The sequence below is a fragment of the Myodes glareolus genome, chromosome 6 (genome assembly GCF_982192425.1).
Source record: "Myodes glareolus chromosome 6, mMyoGla1.1, whole genome shotgun sequence".
Taxonomy (NCBI): Eukaryota; Metazoa; Chordata; class Mammalia; order Rodentia; family Cricetidae; genus Myodes; species Myodes glareolus.
The window spans coordinates 86,594,489-86,619,958 of NC_142031.1; the positions used below are offsets into that span (position 1 = coordinate 86,594,489).

Genomic DNA, 25,470 nt, shown 5'->3' on the forward strand with positions numbered 1-25,470 from the left:
TCCAGGTCACTCCTGTCCTGGCTGCTTTTCTGTCTGTACTGTCTTTTCCTCCATCTGCCCCTCCCTTTGCTGTCGCTGTGTCTTTTCCACACTGGTAGGGTCACTCCACAGACCACCTCCCTGGGTAGGGCCTCTCTCCAAGGCTGTCCCAAGGAGCGGAAGGCCAAGCCCAGGTCAGTCAACCTCAGCCCGAGACTGAACATTTCTAGGTTAGCTTCCTCTCTCTTAATGGACCAACTGACACACTGTTGGCCACCCAAAGTGCCTATCGTTCAGGTGTCTACCCAGGTTTGTGCTTAGTTGGTCAGAGCAGCCCCAGTGCTGGAGAGGGACCATGTTGCTGTGGGATAATCGCTTTGTACACTATGAAGATTTGTCACTGTGATTGGTTTAGTAAACAAACTGACCGGCCAATAGATGAATGGAATAAGGTTAGGCAGGAAAGCCAAACTAAGAATGCTGGGAAGGAGAAGGGTGGAGTCAGGAGTAGCCAGTCAGACTCAGAACCAGTTGGACACACAAAATGAGATAGAGGTAAGAGCCAAGAGCCTCAATAGATTAATAGAAATGGGTTAAGTTGTAAGAGCTACTTAGTAACAAGCCTGAACTATTGGTCAGAAATTTTAATTAATATGTCTTCGAATTGGTTATTTGGGAGCAGGCAATCAGGACAAGAAAACCCTGCCTACACCACATAGCATTGCCTTCAATCCCCTCGCCCCCTTTCTGGACACCTTTCTGCCAACACCTCTCTCTGAGCCTCCTACCCCATCTCTAAAACTAGCTGGCTATTTCAGCCCAATCTAACATAAGAGAAAGTGTTGAGATACTTTCTGCATTGCTGTTTTTGCCTGCCTAGAACAGGCACAGGGCTGCCTTAAGAAGTCCCTGGGGAAGGTGTGGACCCAGCTCCCAGCCAGCCCTGGAGCCTTCCTGTGGTTCTGATTATAAGCTCTGATTATAAGGCTCTTGCTGAGCTTGCCAGTGCCCCTCCTGGTGCTCACCAGCCCTCCTGCTGCCTACCCCATGTTCCCCAGGCCTGCCTTCTCTGAAGGAAGGAGCCCTTATGCTGCCTTAGGTAGACCTTAAGTTGCCACTGTGATCACCAGGGAAAGTAGGGCATCCTTGATCTGGCCTGGTGTACCTTTCTCTGGACATACTCCTCCATTTGTGAAATGGAAACCACGACTCTGGCCCTTGTCTGCTATAGGATGGAAGACAGAAATAAGCCAGTAGCAGAGCAAGGTACCCACGGGGAGCAGGAAGGTAACAAGGGGAGAAGAACAATGGAGAACCATCTGCTCTCTACAGTAAGGAGAGCAGTAGTACAGGGGTGCATGGTGAACTGGAGATGTTGGGGCTCTAGTTCATACTGTGTGAGTATGGGCCAGCACTGTGTAGCCTTTCTCCCAGTATAAGCTGCTCCTACCAAGGGAACGACACAACAGCATCCATTGCTTCCCTCCCAGCATTCCTGCATAGGGGTAAGTGGGACAGAAAAGCATGGGGATAGTAGTCATTAATGCTCACCCAGCATTTTCTGGGTGTCCCACATAGCTCGAGGCTATGTGTCGAGTAGAGAACTCTCCTCTGACCTCAGGCCATGATTTCTGGCAAAGGCACACAAAATCAGAGCTTACGGGTGCCACCAGGCTGAGCAGGGAAAATGACCCGTGAAGAGGGAGCATTGCCTCGTGACAGCACTGGGGGAAGAGCAGGTTTAGAGGAGAGGACAGAGGGTTGAGTCTCAGTGCAGGGTGCGGAAGCCTCCAGGGAGACAGCGCACAGCAGGACCATCAGAGCTGGACCAGGAAGCAGAGGTGATGGTAATGGATGCCATTCTCGGTAAGAGAGTAAAGTGGACCAAGATGCATTCTTTAAAAGTCCCTGCAGGTAGGGGGCACACAGGAAATGAAAGACCCAGAAAGGTGTTCAGAAGAAAGCTTTAAATAGAAGATGCGGACTCGAGCGAGGAAGAGAGAACATTAGGGAAGGCAATCTCTTTGCCCAAGGAGAGATATTTCCATTAGAAAAGATGGAAAAAACCCACCATTTATGAAGGGAACGCGCCTTGTGTAAGAACAGAGCGTTTTCAAGTGCTCTCTAGCTACCTGATGATGCAGGGAAGCCAGTCTGCAAAGCCTAGTGCATGTTGCGTCCAGTATCTGGAATGAACACCCAAGTTAACAATGTACTATACTATATATTATAGTATAGTACATATCCTACATATATATTATGCATATAGTATATGTATAATAGTTTAATGTTATAGTTTTAAAATATAGACTAGTACTATATTGGGAAAAAAAAAGCTTTCTAAGACATGACAAGTTGTAAGCTTAGGTGTGGTGGCACGTGCCTGCAATCCCAACATGCAAGAAGATGAGGGGTACAAGGCCAACCTGTGGGAGTGGGGCAGCCAGGAGCAGTATCTCACTGTGTCTCTGAGTAGATCATAAAGAGGTTAATGCAAATAAGGAGGGAGGGGTGGCCACAGCTTTGAGCTCGAGGCGCTCGGATGGGATGACACTTAGACTTTGGCTCTTTAGACAGTCATTAGTGACTTTATTGACAGCAAATTCTGTGAGTGGCTGGACCAGAGCAGAATGGAAACCGTAAAGTACTGTAATGGGTTGAGGCCTTAATGAGATTTGAAGTAATGGAGACACACGTCTCCTCTTTCCATTTCTTTGCCAGTAAAGGGAGACAAAGTGAGGTAAGTAGAGGACTGAGGTTTTGGTGGGTTGAGTGTTCTGTTGCCTTGTGACCCGAACAGAGAAATTTAAACATAGTTTTAGGAGGAGGAGGAGGGAGAGGTGAGAACAAGGGTAGGAATGAGCTAAGAGTGATAAGCACTGTGGACCATGCTATTCTAAGGCCACAGGGCTGATTTCTTTAGCCCTGAGAGATATTATCCCATTTTGCAGATGAGAATGTGGAGGCACAGATAGGTTGGGTGACTTTCTCCAGGTTCCACAGCGAGTAAGTGTCCGTCTGGCTTGAGTCTGGATACCCTGCTGTACCGTCCTAAAGGGAGTGGGTGTGGATCCAGTCTGTGTGTAGCAGGAAGGAGTGTCGTTGATAGAGAAGGGTCCCTTCTCAGTTAGGGGGTTGACATTAGGACAAAGCTGACCTCTAAGGAAAGATTCTTAAAAGACTTGGCTCTGTAGGGTGAGACACTAGGGCACGGCGCAGGATCAAACACCTGGTTCTTGGAATACGAGAACACCCTGAGAAGAACCTACCCACGAGCCCCTGCGCATGGTACCAAAAGGGGCCTGGAGACGCGAGCACCCACAGTGCTCCCTTAGCCGAGAAATTATGGCTCTCGGGAATGAGGACATTTTGGGATATTTCCAGGAGTTGCAAGCAAACATTCCTTTGAACTGGAAGCTAAGGGCCAGCTAATGGCTCAATGGGTTAATGTCACTTGCCACCAAGCCTGATAATCTGAGTTCAGTCCTAACACCCACATGGTGGAAGGAGAGAACTGACTCCTACAGGTTGTCACACACTACACACACACACACACACACACACACACACAATGGAACATGTGCACCAGCATACACACACTAAATAAATAAATCTAAGTTTTAAAAGATGATTTCAAAGGTAGGTTTGACTTCGTCCTGGATGCTTTGTGCTCCTGGTATCTTTAGTCAAGAGACTAATGTGGAAGTCACAGTATTGGGAAGAGTTATTGATGTGTACTGTGGGAAGAAACTGGACTGCTTTTCCACAAAGGAAATAAGGTGGAGTATCTGGAGTGCAAGTGCTTTGGGGTGTACTCTCTCAGTGTTACCATTAAGGCCAATGGAAACGACAACAACCCAATCCAAGGGGGAGGATAAAGGGCCCAGATCCTTTAGGCACGAAGGGATGAGTAACGAGACCCACTGAGGGGCTTCTGGGAGCGGAGGAAATGCTGAGTGGGTGCTAGAGGAAGGAAAGCTATAAATACCAGGTAAGGCCATGAGCCCAGTTACAGAAATGATGACGCAATGGCCACTGGGTGTTTCTGCCTTATTTCGTTAAAACGATGTTTGTCTGAAACCTGCATGCTACAGTACTGATCTGCCAGGCAAGAGGTGCCCACTGGGGCAAAAGTAGCATGACTATTATGGGGTAGCATATGAGGCCTGCTACCCAGGAGGGGATTCGTGCCTGGTCAGAATCCTGTGGCTGGGGGGTGGGGGAGGCACAAGTTCTAGAGGGGAACCCACTACAGTTGTCCTGCCGAGTAGCCATGTTGTCACAATACCTTCTAAATATTTATGGTTCTATCCATACATTTGTGCTGCTGTCGTCAGCCTTGATTAGAGAAACTTCTTGCAGTGTCAGGGTGTTGTGGAATATTAATTTGTGTTACATTCGTTTATGCTGTGGAATATTTGTTTAATGATTCAAAGACATGTTACATTAGTTTGATTAAATAAAATTAACCTGGAGTCAGGAGGCTGAGTCAGCAACTGGCTGACAGGAAGCGGAAGGAGGGAAGCCCAGAGGCAAGGGGTAGACAGGATAATTTAAGAAAAGCTGGTTAGAAACAGGCCAGGCTAAGGCCAGGCATTCATGAAAAAGAGTAAGCCTCCATGTGTGATTATTTGGGAGCTGGGTGGCGGGCCGCTCAAAGGAGCCCAAATAGTAGAGAATAAAAACAAACAGCTGTGGGGTTAATACAAAGACGCATAACTGACAGGCCAAAGTGCTGAGGGAGAGTGACTGTGAGTGCTTTGTCCTAAAGACGTTATCACAATCTCCCCAACCCCAAGGCTCACAAACATGTATGGGCCGGAGGATGGCGAGTGCTGGGACATAACACGGACCATTGTGCTCAGGAATGCGGCAGCTGCAGTTACCTGTACAAGATCAGTCAACATTCCAGCATGGACGGGACAGGGGCCCATGAGGAACCATCCATGCTGACGAGCTATTGGCAGCTGATGGCTGCTAGGGAGGAAAAGTCATTTCTCTTTTCTTTAAAAAATACTTTAGATTTATTTTTATTTTATGTGCGTATGTGTCTTGCCTATGGGTGTATCTGTGCACCATGTGTATGCATTGCCCACAGAGACCAGCAGAGGGTGCCAGATCCCCTGGAACTGGAGTTACAGAGGGTTGTTAGTGACCATGTGTGTGCTGGGAGCCAAACCTGGGTTCTTTGCAAGAGCAGTCAGTGCTCTTAACCCCTGAGCCATCCAGGTCCCAGAAAGTCATTTTCCTCTGGGAGTGTGGCTGCGGGCAGGTGACCTTTGCTCCAGTGGCAGGTCCCACACCTGCGCACATATGGACCCCACAGATAGGATTCAGTGGGTTGTGAGGGAGATAAAAAAAGGACATGAAGTTGGGGACAATGTCCAGAGGGAGTTGGATGTGACAAAATTATATTGTATACATACATGAAATGATCAAAGAATAAATAAAATACCATATAAAAAATGACTATTCTTTAAGCAGATGTTTGCTTTCTTTTGTTTATATAGTGTAATAGTGAAATGATATTCACATGTAAGTGCTGTAAATACATACCATTGTACCTAAGTTATGGGACACTAAAAAGCTAACCATTTCTCAAGGGACGTTGGCACTTATTCTCAGGGGGCAGGGATAGTATATTTGTAGTTGTATGTGATATAGTTATATCATTTAAGGTGGAATTATGACTTTATTATCATTTCCATTGGGCAAGTAAGAATGACATAAGGAAATGAGATTATTTAGTTGACAGGGGAGCCAATGTACTAAATCCCCCTTTAGTGTCTATTGTTCCTGGGCCCAAGAGATGGCTCACCAGGCAGGGTGCACGCAGACAACCTAACAGTCCGACTTCTATCCTCAGGACCTCCGTGGTAGAAGGAGGGAGCTGCAGGGAGCTATCCCCGGATCTCGACATATGTTCTGTGGCACACAGAAGCCCACATACATACATACATACATACATGCATATATACATATTTGAACAAAACCAAATAATGCTTATTTAAAAAAATAAACAATACCCAAGCAACCCCAACAAATACACCCTCTCTTTTGGTTTTGTTTTTTTAATCACCTATCATGTAGTCCAGCAAACCAGGGTCCTACACACAGATTGGAAGGGTCTCTTGTGAGTCTCCACTTACTTTATCCTATAATTGCCTCAGCAGGCAATTGACGCAGTATGCTCAGTCACCTGACAAGGCAGCCCTGGGCCAGAGCACAGCAACTTCCTCTGCACCTCCCCACGAACCCCAACATGTGTCCCCAGGATGCAGTGCTAGCACACAGCAGTGCAGGAGTGACTCTGGGTGACTAGCGAGGCGAGATCTGCCTGTTGCTCCCACCTCCAGGCTTAAGCGGCACAAAGGCACTTATTTGAGGGTACAGCGTCCTGAAGCTACCACATTCTCAGGATGTGGCTGCTGAGGCAATAACAGCACATTCAACCCGGGAGAAAGGTGGCTGAGAGTTTGGGGGTGGCCTGCCACCTCTCCTAGACCCTGGGAGCACGCAGTGGCACCGAGCTCCATAGATGAAATCCTCCAGGCACCAAAGTCTGGAGAGAGCATGAGCAGAGCCACCTAGCTGAGCCACTGGCCCAGGAAAAGACGTCGTGACACTAGGCAGGATTTTCAGAAGTTTATTGGAAACACAATACAAACTAACAGATAGACGGCCTCTCCTACAGACAGACAGGCCACACTGGCTTGGCGTGGGAGTTTTCCCGAGCACTGAGGCCTGCTCTGGTTAGTGCTCATGGCAGGGGGAACCAGAGACTCAGAGGAGAGGAACAGGCAGGCGGGGCACACGGAAACCAGGACGTGGCTTTCCAGAAGGAAGCACAGGCAGGGTGCTTGGGTGGGCAAGTTACTCCACAGGAAAGCAGGGACGGCTGTGAGGAGAGGCTTTCTCTTCTTCCCAGTAAAGTTCTTTCCTCCCCAGCAGGATGAAAACCCAAGCAGGCCACTCCTCTGCCTCCTTCCCCAAGGTCTCAGTACCGCCAGGCTCTGCAGACACAGCTCATGGCATGCACCTGCCGCAGGGATGCTCACCAGCCCTCCCCTGCTCTCCTCTGCCGCATGCTGGGGACTGAGCCTGCATGTTCCCAGGATAGTTGGCTTCTGGCTGGAGCCAGCTAGTGGGAGGCACCCACAGAAATCTACAGGGCAGGGAAAAGAGGCCAAGTTCCTTCTTCCCTCTCTGACTCCTCATGGCTTTGGCTCCTTCCCAGTGGTCCTGGCCTCTTCACTGTACTTCCCCTCCCCGCTACTGATCTTGCTTCTGTACGAACCCGAAAAACATGTTTTGCTTTCCTGGCTGAGCCCTGAGAGACAGACATTGGGCCACAGACAAAGTAGCACTGTGGGAGCTTCCAGCAACTTCCTTTGGTCCCCTGCTTTTGCACACCCTTAGTCTGTTAGAGCGGTGCTAATGTCTGGGGACAGAAGGGAAGCCTTGTAGTTTCATGTACCCTCCCCGGGGGCCTAGCACTACTAAATGCCTGTGAAGATATAGCCTCAATTCATCTACTCATCTGCCCACGGAGCAACGGGGACATGCCATTGGCACACACGATGGTAACACTATGGGCCCAGAAAGGTCGTGATGGGAAACCTTCTCAGCACCAAGTGCTTAGAAAGGCAAAGACAAAAGACCAAGTCCCTTGGAACCTGTTCTATATCCCCTGGAGCATTCCTTCAGCATCCTGTGTCTTCCCAGTTACGAGGAGGAGCAAGTACACTTAGTTATGTAGGGAGGGTGGGGCTGCAAGAGCCAGCTCTCACATACAAGGAGAGAAGGAACATTCTGGATCCATGGTGCTCAAAATGAGCTGTGCTTTTCCCAAAGCTAACTGTGACCAAGGCTAGGACAGGCGTCCTGTGCCTCTACCAGCCCTGTGGAGGACTTTCTCCTGACCTCTTGGACTTGGTAGAGAGAATGAGACCTCAGTCATCAGGATGAGCGTTCGCATGGTGAGCAGTCACCCATGATGTGACAGGGTAAAAAGGAAGATGAGCAGGGAGGCAAGCATTTCTCCCTGTGTCTGTAGGCCACATAAACCCAGGTGGGCCCAGAGACAGACAATTGCGTTCTCTCTTCCTTTTCTTTAGGGAGGGAATACCCCAGTGGCCAGTTGCTCCATCTCTTGGGTCTTTGCCAGTGGGAACTCTTTAGGGAAACACCAGCCCCTTGCACATGTTTCCTGGAGCACCACTGACCCAGGCCCCACCTGCAGGGCCCCAAGCCATGGCCCAGCAGTGGTGGCAATTTGCCATAGCTGTGTAGAGGCCTATGACAAAAAGTAATTCCTAGCCGGGCAGTGGCAGCATACACACCTTTCATCCCAGCCCTCGGGAGGCAGAGACAGGCGGATCTCCGTGAGTTCGAGGCCAGCCTGATCTGCAAAGCGAGTTCCAAGACAGGCTCAAAAGTTACAGAGAAACCTTGCCTTAAAAAACAAACAAACAAACAAAAAAGCAGAAAAGCAATTCTTCCCCAGAGAGAGTACTGGGAGAGAACAAGGGACAAGGCAGCTGGAACTCTGACGTTGTCCTCAACCGCACACCCCTCTCTCTGCTGCATGGAACACAGACTTCCAGATTTCACCATCATTTTTGTGATAACTTATTCTTCTCGGCGGGTGTGGGGAGGTCAACTCCAGTTGCGGCCACTCTGTTCTGCAGCCAGCTCCTTGGAGTATCTCCTATCAGCCACCAAGTTGCTTCAAGACCCAGGCCCCAAGGGGGCTGCAAGGTCAGACTGGAGTTGTCTGTCACAGTGCTGGGACCCTGTGCTCCACAGCCTGTCCCTGCTAATGGAGAGGTGGCCACGTCCTCTGCTCAGGGACTTACTTTGGTGACTGCAGCTAAGTGTGGAGGCTGGCAGAGGAGCCATCTAGGATGTCACTGAGGGCTTGTAGCCAGGGCAGTAAAATAGGCAGGTCTCCAGGGGCCCCTGTGCATATGCTCACGAAAATGCTGGAGGAGTAAGGGATCACAAAGTCATCTACATAGATTCATATCTACAAATAGGATTTCCATCCTTTACCCCACCCTCAGGCCCAGCGGAGTCTACTTAAAATAAAATGGGGGGATTTGTGACCCACTAAAGGACCCCTCCACTCCGGCTATAGGGCTCTGTCAGCTGGGTTAGCTATAAGGGAAGGGGGCAGTAAGCCAACAGCTTGTCACAGTGATGTGCACGCTCGGCGTGATTGACACCTGCTCTCTGCAGAGCTCTCCGACCGAAGGGAAACCAGTCCAACCCCAGTTCCTCTCCAGCGACAAAGCAGATGCTGAGAGTCACTTGCAGGCTGGCCAAGGTCAGGAAGCGTCCGTGCCCCAGACCCTGTGGCCCCACAGAGCGGGGGGAGGGGGGGACGACAAACCCTGTAAGGGTGCAGATAGGAAACAGTAATTTCCCCGGTGAGGAGAGAAAGGCAGCCTACGGAGAAAAAGCCAAGAAATACAACAGCAGGGAAATATCGTGAACCGCAGAAACACTGGCACATTCTGAAGGGGACGCCACTCAGAAAGATGCCGCATCCCTCCTGTACATAATTTCACAGCAGGAAACAGTAGGATGGACACATGCAGGGCAGTGGGGCTCCGGGCTCTCAGCAGCCTCCATGGCTGAGCTAGCTGCTCCTGGGAGCTAGGAACTAGGAAGCAAGGAGGCTAGTGGCTCTGTGTTTGCCTCGGTTCTCAGATAGGTCCAGTCTGGGACAGCAAGGTCTCCGGGAAGGAAGCTAGGTGCCACTGGCACACACATGGAGTCGCAGATATGAATTGTGCACTCCTACAGTTTCTTCCCTGCCCCCTGAGGCCTCCAAGGGGTGTACACGGAGCTCTCCCACTGAAGGGGTCACCTTTTTTCCAGGCATGGCTGTGACCACCAGCAGGATAGTAGCAGGTCTTGAAGAACAGGATGGAATAGGGATAGCTCAGTCTGACACGCAGCAGGTAAGTTCTGGAGAAGGGAAGAAACAAGATCAAGGCTAAATGGTTTCTGGAAGTAGAAGCAAACTAAACCCAGAGGGCAGAAGCCTCCCCACCAACATGGCAACTGCCAGGGAAAAGATGGCTCACAGTATAGTTTAGGGATAGGCCAAAGGGAAAGTTCACCTAGGTCAAGAAAATGTCCAAGTGACACGGAAGCATCAAAGTTGAGCTCTGGGTGCGGTACAGTGCTGCTGGTGAGGCTACTGCACCCCGGCCAGGGGTTCTGTGATCATCCACAGACCTTAGGGAACTTCCTGCCGACCTGGAGGAAGTGAGCACTCCCACCTGGGAGCAGTCCACACTGTCTTCAGCCATTGTAATCATCGTGATGTCAACCCCCAGGGGTTATAAATACACTCTGCAGGAGACACTTTGAGCCCCAAGTGTCACCGGGTCAGAACCGCCCTGACTCTGTCAACGCTGCACATCTGGACACGTGACAGAAACCAATCGAGCAGCAGACATGGCTGCCAGCATTATCGCTGCTGTCTTCCAGTACACGGCAGGGTGTGGAGGATGCTTGGACATTTTCTCCCATCATTCACTGCAGCCCAGACAGAATCAAAATGTCTACTTTTACAGGTTTGATCCTGAGGGACAGAGGATGGGGCTCAGCTAGAGCATCACCTCATGAGACTTCCGGGAACACATATGCACAGCCTGGATATCCAATAGGGGCTCATCAAATGTGTTGGAATCAATAAACAGCTACTTTCCTGGTCCTCTTGTGTGTTATGTAAAGGCTTTAACCCTTGCCAGAACCTTAGGGAGATCAGAAAGACTGAGCACTTGCTTTAGGGTGTACAGCGAGTACGCCAGAGGCAAGATTTGAACTCAGATCAAGTTTTTCCCAGTCCACGGAGCCTCCCATTCTCCATCCAGCCCAATGTTCTAGTAACAGCCCAATAAGAGTATATTTCAGTGTCTGAGTTATGAGCGTGCCAATATCTCTCAGAAGTCTGCTCCCACACCTCCAGTGGGGAAAGTGCGGACTCTGTTATTCACGCATCCCAACGGAAAAGGATCGCCTGTTTGAATAAGAAACATAGAGGCCATGTTTCTGACCTACTATGGTGAAGTTTTGCTGAACTTACCTGTTTGGGGTTCAAAGCAACCCTCTCTGGTAGCTGGTTGCTCAGAATATGGAGTCCAGGCTCATACCCACTTTGCCCACACTGACTCTGAGACATGCCACCTCTAAATATCCCAGCCGAGTCCCAGTGCTCACATCGGCCCTCACGGGGCTGTCATTTCCTTCCTTCCTTCCTTCCTTCCTTCCTTCCTTCCTTCCTTCCTTCCTTCCTTCCTTCCTTCCTTCCCTCCCTCCCTCCCAGACCTTCCCCAGCCCCAACACATTTCCCTGAGGCAAGAACAATGGTCGCCTTCAGGACTCCAGGTACACACAGCTGCAGTAGCAGATGGCCCCAGGAAAAGGTCTAATCCCCAGGTCTCCTTCCAAGCCCAGGGGTAGCCTGGGTCATTTATCTTTCTGCTCATGTGCAAATGTGTTCATCTACATTGGCCACTTTGGTCATCGCTAACTCCGAATCATAAGCACTTACTTTGTTTTCTGCCAAATGTTCCCTATTGGTTTGACTACTCAGAAGTGCTTGAAGCCCGTGGACTCGGAGACTCTGCCCTCTGACCAACCGATGCCACAAAAGCAATCTCTTTTACAGTCTCTAGTTGCAGGCTTCCGAGTTCATGTCCTCCCCTTCCGAAAACCAGAGAATTCACCATCCGAATCTTGGAGGCTGGAAAGCAGATGGCGGGTGAGACTGTGCATTTAAGAAGCTAGACCTGGGCCAGCGAGAAGGCTCAGGAGGTAAAAGGCACTTGCTCGTGTGCAAGTCTGATGACCTGGGTTTGATCCCTAGAACCCAGTGAAGGGAGTTGTCCTTTCTATGTGTGGCCTCACATGTATGCATGTATGAGAGCGTGTGTGCGCACAAACACACACACACACTCACACGCACACCGAAAAGTTAGACCTAAGGCTGATTGTGAACCTAAGAGCCCGGTTCAAAGAGTCCTCAAAGGGCTCAGGAAGTGATACCAGGAATTGGAGGGGGACGGCAGAAGTAAGGAGCTGAGCTGACGGGGGCCGGAGAAGCACTCCAGGGCTCTCTGGAGCACGGGCAACTGACTGCTTCCCACCACGGGCGTGTATGTCTGAGATAACAGGTGTCAAGTGCATTTGAGAGAGCAGGTGAGTGGGCTTTAAGTGGTGACCCTTGAACGGCGTTCCCGGGGAGCTTCCAGAGTGCAGGCAGCTGAGCATGTGCCCTCTCTGGGGACTCTGAGGAGTGCATGTGTCAACATGCTGGCCTTTGGAGCCACTGAGCTATCACTTAAACTCAACACCCCAGTAGGTGTTTCCTGCAATCCTGCAATACCCAGGGCCTTACCTGTGCTAGGCAGGCACTCTGTCAGCCCTCGGGCAACCAGGAGAAAATCTCTAACACAAATGCTAGAGCTCAAACATAAAAACCAAGACATTATCAGCGTCCTCTGGGAAGCAACAAAAGAGTTTCCATAAAGCATAAACAGCAAGATTTTATTTTATTTTTTAATTTTTAAACCAGAAAAACCAAGGTGGAGAGGCATGGAAGGGTGATGGTATTCTGACTCCTGGAATAGTAGGTTAATTTATACTGGACTAACTCTTCGCCCAATCAAATCTTGGCAAAATTAAACAAACAACAACAACAACAATAATAACAAAATCCTCCAACTATTTGGAGGTAGTGATGAGGGTGTAAGCCTAAGACAAATGGGGATAGGTGAGGGCTACTCTCGGCTGCGGGCTTCCTGCAGCAATGACGTGCAGGAAGGTCACTCAGGCAGAGAGCTGTGGTCGAGCCGGGATGAGTCAGCTGGGTGAGAGTTTAAGGCTGTCTATACAGCTGGAAATTGGAGGAGGACACCTTAAAAAGGAGAGGGACTTGGGGAGCCCTCAGATGTTCTTACGCACACCTCCCCTCCCCCGCCAAATCATGGGCTTGTTCCTGACCTGTAAGTACAGAGGGAAGTACAAAGCTCAATGGGAAAGATCGGGGTGGGGTGGGGGTTCAATAATTTGAGAGGGACATTAGCAGCACCTGTGTTGGGAAGGCAGAAAATTTGGAGTTCAATTTCTACCAACTTACAGGGGCTGGGTTAACATGATTTTTCCCACTGAAAATCACAAGGCTAAGCAAATCTAAAGATCTCTGCTCTCTAGACCAGTGGTTTCCAACCTTCCTAATCCCACGACCCTTTAATACAGGTCCTCACGTTGTGGTGACCCCCAATCACAAATCACAAAGTTATTTAACTGTAGTTTTGCTATGATTATGAATCATGATGCAACTATCTGTATTTTCCGATGGTCTTAGTGACACCCATGAAAGGGTCATTTGAGAAGGCTGAGAACCACTGCTTTAAGCCTCCAGAGACGGCTCAGTAGTTGCGCGGGGGCCAGACTTTGGATCTCCAGAAGCTACAAAAAATGGCAGGTTGGCATCATGGTCTGTCTGTAATCCCAGCCTTGCAAAGGGGATATGAGGATCCCCAGAAAGACTTACAGGGACTGGGTTAGCAAGACTAGCCACATTGGGCTTGAATGAGAGCCCCTGCCTCAGTGAGGTGGAAGAGTTGCTCATGATTCCCAACACTGACCTTGGCCTCCACATCACACACACTGGTAAGCCCACACGCATGCCAGCGTGCACACACACACACACACACACACACACACACACACACACACACACCACATACACTGGTAAGTCCACACGCATGCCAGCATGCACACACACACACAGACACACTGGTAAGCTCGCACACATGTCAGCACACACACACATCACACACACACTGGTAAGCCCACACGCATGCCAGCACACACACACACATACACACACACATCACATATACTGGTGTAAGTCCACACACATGTCAGCATGCACACACATCACACACACTGGTAAGTCCACATGTGTGCAAACATGCATACAGACACATGCACCTCTGGCCTCCATATCACACACACCTGTAAGCCCACACGCATGCAAGCATGCACACAGACACATGTACCTCCTCCCCCTGAGGAGAACGGAAAGGGTAAAAAATAAGAATCAAGGTGATTCCCATTTCTCGACTTGCTAGAGCAAAACTGAGGACATGAAAGAGGAAATAGAAGCCAGAGTCTCCGCAGTTTGCCACTCCCGGTGACTGGCATTCTAAGTGTCAGAGAGGAGAAGCAGGAAAATGGGAGGCTAACCAAAGAGAAAATGTCAGTAGAAGACAAAGGCGAGAGTTAGCTGCTAGAAGGGGCAGACACAGAATCAAACGATCTGCTGTAAACATGTTAAATAAGCTATAGAGAAAGCTGCGATGGCTGACAATGTGGTGTGGTTCATTTTTTTCAAGAGATTGCGTCTCACTATATAAACCGGCCTTGAACTTGACATGTGCCTACACGTGCCCTGAACTCGTGATCCTACTGTCTCAGACTGTGCTGGGATTACAGGCATGTGCCACCATGCCTGTCCCTGTTTTAGAATTATAAAAGGAGGGGCCAGGCATAGTGGCACACCCCTTGATACCAGCCTACCAGAGGCAAATGCAGTTGATCTCTGTGAACTCAGACCAGCCTGGTCTACATAGAAAGCTTAGGCCAGTCAGGGCTACACAGTAAGACCCTGTATAAAATATAAATAAGTAAACACATACATATCAAAGGACTAGAGGGACAAGCGACAAGCATGGTACACACATCTTTAACTCCAACACTCAAGAGACAGAGGCAGGTAGATCTCTTTGAGTTCCAGGCCAGCCTGGGCTACAGAGATCCAGCCTCAAAATTTAATTAATTAAGTAGTCAATTAATTAAAATGGTAACAGAATATCCCTTTATGGACTTTTCAAACCTGTGATGGAATGAGGTACACTGGCTTTGGGGATGCTGTTTGATTAATTTCATTTCAAATTTAATAAAACAAGAAAAAGCTCATTAAGAAGCACAGGCCTGTGGTCACAGCACTCAGAAAACTGCGCAGGAAGATTGAGTTCGAGGCCAGAGTGGGCCACACAGTGAGACTGTCTCAAGAGAAAAAGAAAGAACAAGAGCGCTTGGCTAGCATGCAGAAGGACTTGGGTTCAACACTAACAACTGAAAAGAGCAACAAACTGAAAATGCTGGAATACCATGTTTGTCTGACATGCATGAGCTCCTGGGTTTGATTTCCAACAGTGCAAAAACAATACGAACACCTAAAGACAATTTTCATTACATTTTATTATTTTTAAATATTTTTATAAAATTTTCATTACATTTTATTTGTGTATGTATGTGTATGTGTGTGTATGTGTGTGTGTGTAGACATGTGCGTACCACAGTGCACGTGTGGAGGTCAGAGGGCACTTGCAGGAATCGGTTCTCTCTCCTTTCACCATGAGGGTCCCAGGGGTCAAACTCAGGTCACAGGCTTGGTGACAGTGCCTTTACCTGCTTAGCCATCGTTCCGGCCCTAAAAACAATTTTTTAAAAAAGAAACGAAAAAAGATAAAAGAAAAGTGATGTGGCCAAACTGATATTAGAAAAGGTAGACTATTCGATAAGAAGTATTAACAGTGACAATGGTCACCAATTTGTGATAAAATGTTAAAAAGACATAAAAGTAATATATGCATATACACATACATGCAGCAACAGAATTTAAAAATATATGAAACAAAAACTGACACACTAATGGGGAGAAAGATAAATCTGATCAGAAAGTTAAGCCGAGACAGTCTTCCAGAAGTTGGAGGGCCTCCAGGCAGGGGCATGTCGGAGATTATCTTGATCATGTCAACTGAGGTGAGATCTGCCCACTGTGGGCGGCATCATTCCCTGGTCAGAGACTGAGTGTTTGTGTTCACTCTGTCTTCTTCCTGCTTCTAGATCTCATGTGACCAGCTGCTTCCAGCTCTTGCTGCTTTGACCCCCTCACTATGGTGCACTGTACCCTGAAACTGTGAGCCAAATAAACCTTTTCTACCTTAAGTTTTCTTTGTCATGCATTTTACTGAAGCAACAGAAAAAGAGACTAAGGCAGATTTTCCCCATTTCCTTGCTGGAGCCTGGGAACCTTTACACGTTGGTTTCTAGGGTTGGGGTTTACTTACCGAGACATCCACGTTCAATACTGAGAGGTTGAAAAATACCCCACAAATACTGCTGTTTGACAGACCCTGGTTATGTTCCCAGCACCTACACCCACCTGTAATTCCAGTCCTAAGAGAATTTGTCACCCTCTTTTGGTCTCCCTGGACACCATGAACACTTGCAGTGCACATACGCACATGCAAGTAAAACAGCCATGCACATAAACAATTAATAAGTCAGTCGCAGTGGTGCAAACCTTTAATCCCAGCATGTGGGAGGCAGATTTGGGTGGATCTCTGAGTTTGAGGCCAGCCTGGTCTACATATCGAATTCCAGGACTACATAAAGAGAGCCTGTCTTAAAACAACAACAACAACAAGAAGAACAATAAAATATTTTTAAAACCAAATATGGTGCAGTACTGATATCCAGAGGGCTGTTTAGACATCTGTGCCTTGTCATTGATGGTGAGACTAACCTAGATAAACCTTTGAAAACCAAATCCCTTCCCTGTCTTTGCCTTCTCAGCACTCAGCACTCTAGCCAGAGGTTTCCTCCAGGAAGGTCACCTCTATGGGTTACCAAGATGGAGAAATCCAGGGACAGATTGAGTGTAAAGGCTTTGGTAATGACCTGTGAAGGAAGAAGTCAGCATGGGCCCTCACATCTGTCACTCTCCCAGGACCCCCACACTGAGGGCTCCAAATTAGTCTCTTGGGAACACGCTCCAGAGACAGACACGTGTTCTTTGGGAGACAGTGTGCTCTCAGCAAACTCAAGCACAGGGATGGCCAATCTGGGATCCTTCCAGATATTCTAAAATCCCAGGCTGCTGACTAATCATGCCTAGTGCTCTTGGGTCTATCTTCTTATATAATCCCTACCCCTGTGCCTTCATAGCCTGAGGACACATCCATGATCCTCAGATAATGATCCAGTAGCCTTCAAGCCCTCTCAATATACTAGGAACTACACCATACTGCTTCACCTTTAATAAACCCTGGCCAGATGACCCTTTGTTCTTTGTTTTCCGTATGTGCCCTGCTGGAGCTGGGACCTGGGGCCATGTGCACAGTAGGTGTTGGGGACTGTGGACCCCCAGGCCCTGAATTTTCTATGACCCTTTGCTTTGTTTTCCTGTGCTTGCAGCTGTTCTGAGCAACTTATGCGAGCAGCTGCTATTAGCTTGAGATCCGGATGGCAGGGGAGTGGTTTCTAGCAGCTAGCAGCTGAAGGATCCCGAGAGCTAGGGCGTGGCCATTGGTCAGGGAAGACCCAATATAAGCTGCCCTGGAACACAATAAAGGGACACTCTGGGTATTCTTGTTTCAAGGATGACCCATGTCTCTGTCTGTGTGTGTGTCTTTCAATCTCCAGGCCCTTGCCTGACTCATGAAAACGTCTGTAGTGCAGGCGGTACGCTACAGGCACAGTACTGTAGTACACGCAGTACAGGCGCTACAGGACTGTAGTACACATAGTAGTATGGACGCTACAGGTAGGCAAGTGATCTACCACCATTCCACATTCCCCAAACTCCTAGTTGTTCAGTCTGACCTCTACATTGCCTCTATCTCCCCCGTGCCAGGATTACAGACATGTGCCACCACAATCAACCTGTGTAGTGGCAGGGATTAACTCCGGGGTCTGCAGGCACTCAACCAACTCAGCAACATCCCCAGCCCCAAACAATGTCTTTTAAATACAGTATTTAGACTATATATTTAGCCACATTATATTTGACACTACACCTGAGACTAGAAGACCAGAAGTGAATCTAAAGACACTTTACTTTCTTCTTTAAGTAATGTTTTAGAACATTCAAAAAGCAAACTGTGGTCTTTGGAAATGACATAAAATTGCTGACAGAAGGCAGCCAGGGCCCAAGCATGCCTGGGCGTGCCATCCGCAGTCCCTGGCGGCCTATTTTTATTGGCATTTGTGAAGACAGCAGATGCAGTCCCAGAGCTCCAATGCTCGTACTGTGGCTCTCGCCACCACCCTTTTCCAGAGCTGGGATGCCAACAGTTGGACTTGTTGAAGCCATGGAAAGGACACTCTTCACATCCCAGATCATAATATTATGCTTGGAGAGCCATCCCAAGTCGCTACCTTCTCCAAGGGAGAGTTCAATCGAGAAGTGACATCACTCAATTGGGAAGACAAAGAACAATCTAGAGTGTAGCAGTATGCCTCAGGGCAAATAAGCAGGAGAGAGAATTAAAAAGGGGGCGATTACACAATTCATCACTTTGCCTGCCCAGCTACTCTGGTTCCATTTCATATCTCTTTGGGACCTACTGCTTTGGTTTCCTCAACACACGAGTCTTGCTCAGTACCCCTAAGACAGTAACCATGCCGTCCTAGACAGAGGTTAGGGCGCCTCCAGCTGTGCCCATGGTCAGTATCGTTCCATAGTAGGAGTTTCCTCCAGGTCCCCATGCGATGAGGATGGAGCCATAGCATGCAATCACAGTGCTAGAACAAAAGGCCACTGGACCAGCCAAAGTCCAAGCAGCTGACACGGGTGGGAGGGGACAGCGTCTTCCCAGGAGGTCAGGGGAGGTTGAGAGGCTTACTCGGTCCATCTGCTCTCTTCTTTCCGGGGTTTTTATTTTTTAGATTTAGTCTTCACTGTGAAAAACACTGCCGTCTGAAGATCTTGATGTTCCACCCTCTGCTGTAGGTTTCTAATTATACAAGCCTACAAGCGAGCAGGCCCTCTCCAGAAACTTAATTCCCATCTTTGTTGATCCCTAGAATTAATTAATCAAAGGCAATTTCTCTGTAGATGCCACACCCCCTCATGTGCAAATATACACGGAACATAACAACTATCTATCTCTGCTTCCTCAGGAGCTGGGCCTGTAAAAAGAAAGCACTGTGAGTGGCCACGGAGCCATGGTAGGGGGACCACACTTTGGGGTAAGAAATAAAGATAGCTGGGCATGTAATTCAGTGGTAGATCACTTGTGTAGTATGTGCAGTGCCCCAGGTTCAGTTCCGAGCAGTGGGAAAAATATGAGTGCGTGCGTGTGTGTGTGTGTGTGTGTGTGTGTGTGTGTGTGTATGTATGTATGTATGTATGTAGCTAGGGCAAGACATGGCCACTACACTCATGAACTCAAAGTAAGTGAGGTTACCTGTACAAGAGGAGACCATCTTCCAGTAAATACTCCCCCGTGCATGCTCTTGCGAGCCTGGATAATTAAACTCACTGGGTCACAAAAATACAGAAGACAAAAAAGTAGGAGGGGAACAAGTTGGGAGGAGGGGATTCAGTGGGAAGGGGAAAGGGTGGTAGCGAAGATGACCCAAATTTATTAAATGCATGGATGAAATAGTCTATGAATAAAAAAAAGAGATATAGCTATAAGGAACAAGCTGACATTTAATTTATACATGATATATAATTCACAAGACTACAAAACTGGCTGATATCTTAGCTTTCATTTTTCAAATAAAACTTTAATAGCAATTTTCCAAGTCTTTCTCCTTCTTTTCTTGTGATAGGATCTCATGTAGCTCAGGCTGTCCTCAAACTTGCTACTAGGCAAAGGAAGGCCTGATCCTCCAGCTTCACTTCCCAAGTGCTGGGATTAGAGGTGCGCACCACCACACCCACTGGAAGCTAATCTCCCTCCCCACCCCCTGTATGTGTATGTGTGTGCGTGTATACAAGTGCATACGTGTAGATCAGAAGTCTACCTTGGGTCACTCCTTAGGTGCCACTCACCTTTTTAATATTTATTTATTTTTGAGGCGGTGCCCTGGAGCAAGTAGATCAGGGAGCCCAAAGGATTGACCTCCCTTGAGCTGGGATTATGAGTGGGTGTATTAAAAATTATTTATTTACTTTTTTATGTTTATGAATGTTTTATCTACATGTATGTCTGTGTACCACAAAAGTGTCTGATGTCCTTGGAGAAGGTCATGTGATCCCCTGAAACTGGACTTAAAGATGGTTGTGAACTGCCATAAAGGTTCTGGTAATCAAAACCCAAAGCTCTTCCTCAGGAAGAGTGGCCAGTGCTTTTAACTGTTGAGCCTTCTACCCAGCATGTCCTCCTCCCCATCCACCCATTTTTGGTTTTCACACTGTTTCTCTGTATAGTCCTGGCTGTCTTGGAAATCACTCTGTAGACCAGGCTGGCCTTGAACTCAGGGATCTGCCTGCCTCTGTCTCCTAAGTGCTGGGATCAAGGCGGGCACTAGCATACCCAGTTCTCTCCACCCCTTTTAGAAAAAGTAGGTTCTGGAGATCAAACACAGACTGTTACACATGCAGGGCTAGCATTCCTACCCACTGAGCTGCAGCCCCAGTCCTGGAGACAGAACCTGAACACTACTCAACACCAACTATAGGGCAGAGGCTGCAGGGAGGTATCCGGTTTAATTTAAACACATTGCACCTCCTTTTCTTTTTCCCCTGTCCCTTCTGGACACAGGAATAGGAATGCTACTGGGGGCAAGTTACGGACGGGGAGGCTCTGGCGAGTAGAGATAGAGAGAACGGGCTTTGGTAGACATTTACTTTATAGTCTGAGCAAAAAGCAAATGGAACAAAACCACAAGATACCAATACCTACTATATTTTCCTGTGTTTTTGCCAAGAGACCCTCATGTCTTACACCCAGGAAACATCAACATCTCCCATGAACATGCCTCACACAATACACCCTAGGGTTCCTATTCATCTGGAGGACAACGTAAACTGGGAGTTCAAATTCCACTGCAGCTACTTGTTAACAATGTAACCTTGGGCAAATCACTTAACCTCTCTGAGCCGTTCAATTTTTTCCACTACAAAAATGCAAATTTCACATTTACATCATAAGTGGGGCAGTGGTGGTGCATGCCTTTAATTCCAGTACTCGGGAGGCAGAGGCAGGCGAATCTCCGTGAGTTCGAGCCCAGTCTGGTCTACAAATCAAGTTCCAGAGCAGCCAAGGCTACACAGTGAAACTCTAGTTCAAAAACTAAACCAACCAACCAACCAATCAAAAAATCACTTACATCATAAAGTGTGGGGATGGTGAAGTGACACAAAGCGTGAAAAATTTAATCATGGGAATAGTTCTGCAAGGCAAATGTGATCCTCACGTTACAGAGTCAGAGAAGAAACAGGTGCAGAGAGGCCAAGCGAGTCGCCCAAGGCCTCATGGGAGCCATTAGAGAAGTCTGAGTTTGAGTTCAGCTCCTGCAAACACTTGGCTGCCTGTCTCCACTGCCTCATCTCCCCTCTTGCCCTCTCTCGGGCTCCCAGAGAGACACAGAGAGCTTCCCTTAAAGGGCCTATCCCTGAGTACTTGACATTCTCTGAGTGGGTCCCATGTGGCAGGTTCTGTCTGCCAACAACGCCAATGACATCAGAGCACCACTATGTGCGACAGAAAATGGGTGTGACGGTCCAGGGCACGGCACAGACCACACGAATAAGGCACCTGCAGGTGTATGATTTTCAAGTTAACTATGCCATTCCTGCTCCTTGGACTGAGGCTTCGATACGTGAGTCCATCTTTACTGGCAGGGTTAGTCCCACAGGGTGGGGACAGGCTGTGTGCATTCCAGCGCCTTAGGGCTGGCTTAACTGAACACCTGCATGCTTGCCCTCTGTCCCTAGTCCGCACTGGGGACAGGTAAAAGACAGTGACTCTCAGGAAAGAAGTAAGAAACTGTTTTGGAGGGATGGAATGGTGTAGGGATGTGGCTTAGCTGCTAGACTGCTTCCCCAGCATGCACAAAGGCCTGGGTTGGGTCCCCAGTGCTGGACACACTCCCGCACTCAGGAGGTGGATGCAGGATGACCACACATTCAAGGGGGTCCTTAGCTACAGATGGAGTTTGAGGGAAGTCTGGTGTCTCAAAGAAAATTCATTTTTTAAAAAGAGCCCTGCAAATATTGAGAGTTTCCACCACCAGGAACCGGAAATGCACCTTTGCTTGCCGTCTACCACTGAGGTGAACAATGCCACCATGTTCTGCTACCATGATGTTCCAACTTCGCAACAGAACTACAGGACTTCGGGACATGGACTCTGGAGCCCATGGAATCATAAGCTAAACAACTTTCTTCTGCTAAAAGGAAAGAATGAGATGGAAAGGCAAGGGTGGGAGGAGAGAGATGGGGGGGTTGGGAGGAGGAAACATCAGCAGCCGCAGCTTGTTTCCAGCCAAATTAGTTCCGTCTATCAACACCCTCAACAGTGTGCTCTGCTAATGAAGTAGCTGTGCTAACTGATTTCATTATTGGAGCACACAGGGCAAGTCTTTCCCATGAGCCTGTAACTACTCTGAATGCTGACTACGCCCTGAGAACTCAACACTGACCACATACTTTCCAGCGCTGAGTTAGTCAGGACCCGTGTCCTGAGAGAATAAGAAACAGGGTGGTTGTTTCCAGTGTAGGGTCCACTGGGCATTTATTTCTGTAACGGTCTGGTTTCTTGGTTCCACTCCCAACATTCTCACGGCTTTCTGACACTTGAGACCAGGTCTCTAAAAAAAAAATTTCATTTGCCACTGGTTCCCTCTTCTCCCAGAAGGGGATGCTAGAGAGCCACAAGGCTCCTTCCTGTTCAAATCAGCCACACCCAGGCAGATTTGGGAGCAGTTCCAGTCCCAAACCTAGATCCATCACATCCTGAGAGAGGCCACCTCCTCACCCCCAGAGGCTCCTGCAGTGCTCCCCAAGCAGCGCTGTGGGGATCTCTTGGGCTGCTGTTTATTCCTCTTCCTCCTCCTCCTCCTCCTCCTTTTTTTTTTTTTTCAAGACAGGGTTTCTCTGTATAGCCCTGGCTGTCCTGGAACTCACTATGTAGATCAGGCTGGCCTTAAACCCAAGAGTTACGCCTGCCTCCTCAGTGCTGGGATTAAAGGGGTGCACACCAATGCCTGGAATTATCTTAAGCTTCTAAATTGGGATAATTCCTCTTTCTTGAGCCCTCTCAACCCAAGAATAAACACACCTGTTTCCTGTATCCCACCAAGATAGTCGATCTGTTCTGTGTTGTTCTATCGACTTCATAAAAAGTTAAATTAGCTGTTAAAATAGCTTATAGAGTTTCTGTATTTATCCATATTGCTTTAAAAAAAATCTTAGGGCTGGAGAGGAGGCTCAGCCATTAAAGAAAGGCTGAGCTCACAACCAAAAATATAAAGAAGCATTTAAGTTTTTAAGTATGTGTGTGAGAGAGGCTACATGCACATGGCTGCAGTGACGGTGGGGGGCAGAAGAGGAAGCTGGAGGTTGAGGTTGTTGCGAGCCCCCGGCATGGGTGCTGCACCTTCTGCAAGAGGCGTATGTGCTAACCACTGAGCTGTCTCTCCAGCCCCTTCTGCTTTAAGATAGAGTCTGGTATGTAACCCAGGCAGGTCTACAGCTGAAGAGCCCTCCCACCTCTTCGTCCTGAGTGCTGGGTGTGCACCAGCACACACTCTGCTTGCTCTGGCAATCACTAGAGCTGACTCTGAAAGTAGCTGAGCTGGAGTCCGTCTGTGTTGCCCACCATATCTGGTACCTGGGGAAACTACAATCTGCTCCCCTAGGTCCATTTTCCTTTGTATAATTTATATTGCACACCCGAGTGCCTGGCACTGGGCTAAGCACATACCTACAATGGTATGCAAAACAAATTCCCTGGCAATCCCCACCCCCAAAATCTTCTTGTATTAACTGAATGAGAAGATATGGGTGACTTTAGCCCACCACAAAGGCACACTGTCACAGGCCTCCTTTCCAAGCTGTGACAGCAGATCAAAGAGTTTTGAAGGAAGAAGAGTTTCAATAACTGAGTGTCTTTGGAGAATGAGGCAGATGTCTTTTCCCAGCAAGGTGCTGGCCCGGTCAGTATGGCATCGAGAACTCACCGTGTTGTGCCCACGTTCCTCTCCAGAGCACAGAAGCAGTGGCCCTGCAATGGCATTCATTCAGAGAGAAATGGGACAAACCACTCCAGAGAGGGACTACCACAGGTAAAGCTCCAAAGAGACAGTGACCCACGACAGTGAGCATCAGGGGCTGAAAAGACCACCACAGCTGCGATACAGGGCCGGACCTGGCTCCCGAATGGCCACAGAGGAGCAAAGGAAGACTTCCTAAAGTGGGTATTCCAACATTGGTGACTGGAAGGACAGACGAAGTGCTTGCCTGCTGCTGTGGTCTGAACGTGAACTGTCCCCCACAGGTTCATGGGAACACTCGGTTCCCACGTAGTGGCCCTGGAGGAAGTAGGTCACTGGGGGTGGACCTTGAGATTTTACAACACGGCCCCATTTTAGGTCACTGTTTCCTGGCTGCTGGTGCAATGTGACCAGTTGCCACCCATTCCTGCTACCATGCCTTCCTTATCATGACAGACTACATGCCCTAGAGTTGTGAACCAAAACAAAACCTCCCTTCTTTAAGTTCCTTCTTTAAAAAATGTGTGTGTGTGTGTGTGTTAGGTGTATATGTTTATATGGGTATGTGCACATGTGTATGTGTGTGTGGTAGGTGTTTATGTTCGTGTGGGTATGTGTACCACGTGTGTGTGGCTGTGGTAGGTATGTGCACGCTTGTGCACACGTGTGTGGAAGTCTTCCCTATTGCTCTCCACCTTGCTTTATTTTGAGACACGGTCTCTCATTGAACCTGAAGATCACAGGTTCAGCTAAATTGACTGGTCACTGAGCATTAGGGATCCACTTGTCTACACACACACCAGCTCACCAGCCCTGCACTAGAGCTGCGGACACAAGACGTGAGGCCTGGCTTCAGCACAGGTTCTCGTACCTGTGTGGTGAGCACTGCGCTGACTGAGCCGCCTCACCAGTCCTTCAGCTGCCTCTCGTTAGGTCTTTTTGTCACCGCAGTGTGGAAGGTGACTAAACTAAGTAGTTAGTGATATGGAGCCCGGGGTTGGACTCTTAGCGCCACATAAAATGGGCATTATGGCACACACCTGTAATTCCAGCATCTGGGAGGGAAAGTCAGAAGAGCAGAAGTTCAAGTTTGTCTTCAACTACATAAGTCTGAGACCAGCCCATCTCAAAAAAGAGGGAGAGGAGGAGAAATCTCAACCACTTTTTGTTTCTGAGGTAGGACTGTAGAGTCATGAAAAGCAAAGGATATGATCAGATGAAAAAGAAAGAGTCAATATTCTACCCTCAGCTGTGGGTAAGAAAGGGCTGGAATGAAATCCAATTTCTCCATTTTGACAGAGACTTTCCTTGGTCTTCTATTGTCTCCATATCAGGCACACAGGGGACAAGGAGCCAATGTTCTTACTACTATGACAGTGTTTGTGTAACCCAGACTCTTGATGGCCACATTTATAACACACTGTACTTTATGTATGCAAACTGAACTCC

At 48.4% G+C, this 25,470-nt stretch overlaps 1 protein-coding gene across 4 annotated transcripts in view; it reads right to left on the reverse strand.

Annotated features, from left to right (window-relative positions):
- Window positions 1-6,609: 6,609 nt before the first annotated feature.
- Mta3 (metastasis associated 1 family member 3) overlaps window positions 6,610-25,470 on the reverse strand; it is a 119,299-nt gene continuing 100,438 nt past the window's right edge. For 2 of the 4 annotated variants that reach the window (XM_087907304.1, XM_087907303.1), the window contains exons 17-18: window positions 11,549-11,740; window positions 6,610-9,954 (exon numbers count right to left, since the gene is read on the reverse strand). In XM_087907304.1, the coding sequence (XP_087763430.1) occupies window positions 11,583-11,740 (158 nt within the window). In that variant the 3' untranslated portion in view covers window positions 6,610-9,954; window positions 11,549-11,582. Of the gene's footprint in view, window positions 9,955-11,548; window positions 11,741-15,247; window positions 15,500-25,470 lie in introns of those variants that run through there. The other 2 variants (XM_087907307.1, XM_087907306.1) reach the window with 2 other exon arrangements.